Below are 4,159 nucleotides of genomic sequence, written 5' to 3'. Positions count from 1 at the left end.
CGGAGAGCAGCGTGGTGGTGTTCATAATTCAGGCTCCCTGTGTAGTATCGCGATACTGCAATATTATAGGATCTAGAACATTGTAGTATCGCGATACTACACACGGAGACCAGTATGGGGGGTTTTCATAACTCACGCAGTCTCCCTGTGTAGTATCGCGATACTTCAGTGTTCTAGACTCTAGAACATTCCACAATCGTCCAGAGTTATCTAGAATCTGGATAACTCTGGACGATTGTGGAAGGCTCAGGATTGAAGGTGATTCATCATGAGTATATTTTTTCAATGAACGATTGAAGCTATTGTTAACATATGTTTCTGGGTTCAATGACTGGATAATGTATCAATTTGGTCCAAAAAACGTAAGGTTTGCTAAGTCTTCCATTACACGGAAGTTTAATTTCAGTAATACTCAAAAAAAACACACAAAACAATTGATTGGGCCTTCACATCAAATATTTTTTATTTAACCTTTATTTATTCAGGGAAGGCCATTGAGAGCAGGCTCTCTTTTTCAATGACGCCCTGATTACAACATTCAAATAAAAACAGAAATACAAATGAGCAGTAGGTCAAACAACCAGACCAACATTTCAATACATTAAAATAATACAATGGGACAATTAAGAAAGCTTATTAAAACACAAGCAATCTATATTTAATGCAACTTCAATCATCCCCTTGAACTTCAATTCGAATATGCCTTTAAATAGATTAGATAGATTTGACTTTACATTTAAAATGTAGGCCTACGTAAATCAAAAAGTTCCAATGGTTTACACTACACTTTACTAAACCTTATTACTAAATATTACTCATTACTTATTACCACTGTTTTAGTTTATATTATTATTACTTACTTCATTTTATTTTATTAAAGATCTCATGGCATGCTACTTTATGAATGTTTCGGTACCATGCACTCGTGTTTACAGTGGATGTATCGCAATGGCAAGGCGCACACAGCTTTTGGCCGTGTTCTGTAAATATTCTAGAACACTCCGGGTGCTCCGGCGGGAGTCCTGGCGCGGCGGTGGTGCCTCGGCAGCGGGGCTCCGGCGGGAGACAATCGCGGGCAACAATCCCCTTCTCCTCCATGTACTTCAGGGAGTCATTGGGGAAAGTTCCTTTCCCCCAATTCCTTCTCAACCATGGCTGAGATAACCCCCACTACGAGTCTCGTTGTGGAAGTACCAGAGACGTCAGAGAACCCGACACAGTCTAGTCTTTACACCAAATGCAAGCTTTACGCAAGCTTGCCTTATTGTGTTGCGTATTATGCGCCATAACACCAACAGCAGAACGGTTATCCAAATAACAAAGAAGTGTAGGCCTACAACACTTGCGTTACAGTGTGTGTATTCACACACACACACACACCACACACACACACACACACACACACACACACACACACACACACACACACACGTTGCGCTCGCACGGTCCTAGCTCATTGTCTCACTGGCGGGCCAAATTCTCTGAGCGGGAAAAGCAGAGAAGGGGAGGTAACATGTCCCCGTATGACGACATTCCAAATCGGCGCGTCTGAGCTTTGTAACCTGCAGAGCAGGTTACCTAGAGCTTGTTTTACACCCAACGCCATTTCTAGCTACTGGGGGCCATAGGCAGGCTAGGGAACTCATATTAATGTCATAAAGTGAAATGTTCATGCCATGGGACCTTTAATATTATTTATTATTATTATTTTTTTAATTTTTCTTTATTTTCTTTATCTTGTATTGTAGCTATGTGGCTGTTGTTACTTGTACAATAAGATGTAATAAAAGTTAGACTAATTCTGGTTGCAGGCGAACCCCTTCCTCTCCCACAGGGGCGCCAGAGACGATATAGACAGAGGCCCGGAAGTAGAGAGCAGCTCTTTGGTCAAAGAAGAAGAAAAGTTGAAAATGGCGACTCCCATGCATAGAATTATTGCCCGAAGACAAGCGTAAGTAAAATATATTATTATTGTTTAACAAAGTAGTTTCAAGTCAAATTGTTCGTAATATTATTTGATTGGCTTTAGTAGGCGAATGTGTATCACATTGATAGCTTTCACAGACTCGTTGGGTATCACAAGCGGGCAGTCGACTCATCGGCGGTGTGATTATTGTTAGGGTGATTCTGATGAGATTCTATTTTAAATTTATATCGAGTGTATCAAGTTTTTCTCTTGCGATTTGTGTTTTAATTGATTTTTTTTAAATGACTCCCTCACCCAAAAACTATACGTGTATCGTAATATATGTTACAAAATTGACTTATCTGCAGTATGTATGCTGTAGCGGTGAAACCATTAACGCATGGCTTATTACCTCTTTTAGCGAATACCGCCCCCCCCCCCCCCCAGTGCTGTTTGTGCAACTGTTGATGCAAACTGATACATTGACGCATGCATTTATTTTATTTTTAATCCAATGTACAACGTAGGGAGGCCAACAAACAAAATGTGCGGTGCCAGAAGTGTTTGGAATTTGGTCACTGGACTTATGAATGCACTGGAAAACGCAAGTACCTTCACAGACCTTCAAGAACAGTGGAGATGAAGAAAAAGCTGAAGGAAAATGAAAATAAGCAAAACATGCCCCCTGGGTAAGGCATCTCTAAAACCTGCAAGTAAAAAAGTTTGACATGTTGTATGATGTGCAATGTTTTCAAAATCTGCGACTTTTCTGAACAGTAATTAAGTAGTGTCCAAGGAGTTTTGTTTTAACACCAACTGTGTCGAGAATGCAGTTGCAGTGGGCTTAAAGCTTGGAACACATTCAAAGATTAATAGCCTGGTTTCCTTTTAACTCAGATAGATCCCTGGTGACTGAAGATCTTTGAAAGTCTGCCCTATTTTGCTAAAAATAGGGCTGGTCATTCTGGACAGTCCACACATTTTGTCTTGTAGTTTGCAGGGATTACGTTTCTAATCTGTAGTCTCCCAATCAGGCCTCTGTCAGACGAAGCTGTCCCAATTCGAGGGCTATTTGATATATACAGGACGGATCCAAACGCAATCCTGTAGTTTGGGCTTGTTTACGACAGACGGTATCAAGTGATCCCCAGTCTTTTCTACAGTCAGTTAGGATGGTGAAAGCTTGCTAGTGTGACTCTGGCATTGCCAGTTATCATTATATTCTGATGTCAACATCAACTTTTGTTTTATGTATTTTTCATTTTCAGACCAGGAAAAGAAGGTCCATTGGAAAAGAAGGCAAAAAAAAAGTAGGTGACAAATGTGTGAACAAATTTTCTCCAACTGTGCCGTGTCTATTTTTTTACAAAACAAACCAGTGGAGTCAACATGGTAACCGCAAATGGCTGCAGTGTGGCTCAAAGGCTCCCGTTTCTGAAATAGCCTCCAAACAATTAAAAATGCATTCAGTCATACATGCATACATACAAACACGTGATAACACTCTCACCTCGTCAATGCAACTTCCTTTTTAATGTAGAAAGACCTAACCAGGCAAGGCAGTTGCAAATTAGCTTTAAGCTTTTCATTCCTTGCACATGTCACTAAAGATTAAACTTCCCATGTGTTCTTGCACATGTTCCCAGGTCCAGTGACTCCAGTGACAGCAGCAGTGACTCGAACAGCTCAGACGACGAGTCGTCTGACAGCAGTGATTCTGACAGCTCCTCGTCAGACGAGAGCGATAGCAGCAGCAGCAGTGACAGTGACAGCTCTTCGTCCTCCTCATCGTCCTCCTCTTCAGACAGCTCGGACTCGGGAAGTAGCAGTCACTCTGACCAAGGGCCACCCAAGAAGAAGAAAAAGAAGAAATAGAGAGAGACATGTCAACAATTTTTTAGACGTTTTTATTCATTGTTTTATTTGATCTTGTTGATGGATGAGCAGATACTGTTGTAAGATTGTATGTTTTACGGTACCCTGAATGTTTTCAGGGTGGGTAATTTCCATTTCGTTTTTTTGAGCTGGACAAATACTGTTTTTTTTCTTTTCTTTTTTCATATTTGGCTTATTAGTAGACCCTTGTGCTGTAACCTCTCTGTAATAACCTCCAATGTCAATTTAAAAAAACAGAAGCGTGGCTATTTTCCAAATGTTTATTATTGTACACAATATTTTTTTAGTCCTACATCCACCCTGCAGCAGACATTGAAGCATTGCATTTGCGTACCCAATTGGCTTGAAGAGCAGAAG

At 40.6% G+C, this 4,159-nt stretch overlaps 1 protein-coding gene across 1 annotated transcript; it reads left to right on the top strand.

Annotated features, from left to right (window-relative positions):
- The first annotated feature begins 240 nt into the window (after window positions 1-240).
- zcchc10 (zinc finger, CCHC domain containing 10) lies at window positions 241-4,159 on the top strand. The gene is made up of 5 exons (XM_084474554.1): window positions 241-258; window positions 1,812-1,951; window positions 2,434-2,595; window positions 3,175-3,216; window positions 3,553-4,159. Exons 2-5 carry the CDS (start codon window positions 1,911-1,913, stop codon window positions 3,779-3,781), a joined length of 474 nt encoding a protein of 157 aa, XP_084330680.1. The 5' UTR covers window positions 241-258; window positions 1,812-1,910; the 3' UTR covers window positions 3,782-4,159.

This window comes from Micromesistius poutassou (genome assembly GCF_964030765.1).
Source record: "Micromesistius poutassou genome assembly, chromosome: 10".
In the NCBI taxonomy this organism is placed as follows: domain Eukaryota; kingdom Metazoa; phylum Chordata; class Actinopteri; order Gadiformes; family Gadidae; genus Micromesistius; species Micromesistius poutassou.
The sequence above is the reverse complement of the archived record's forward strand: the minus strand, read 5'-3'. Positions and strand labels throughout refer to the sequence as shown.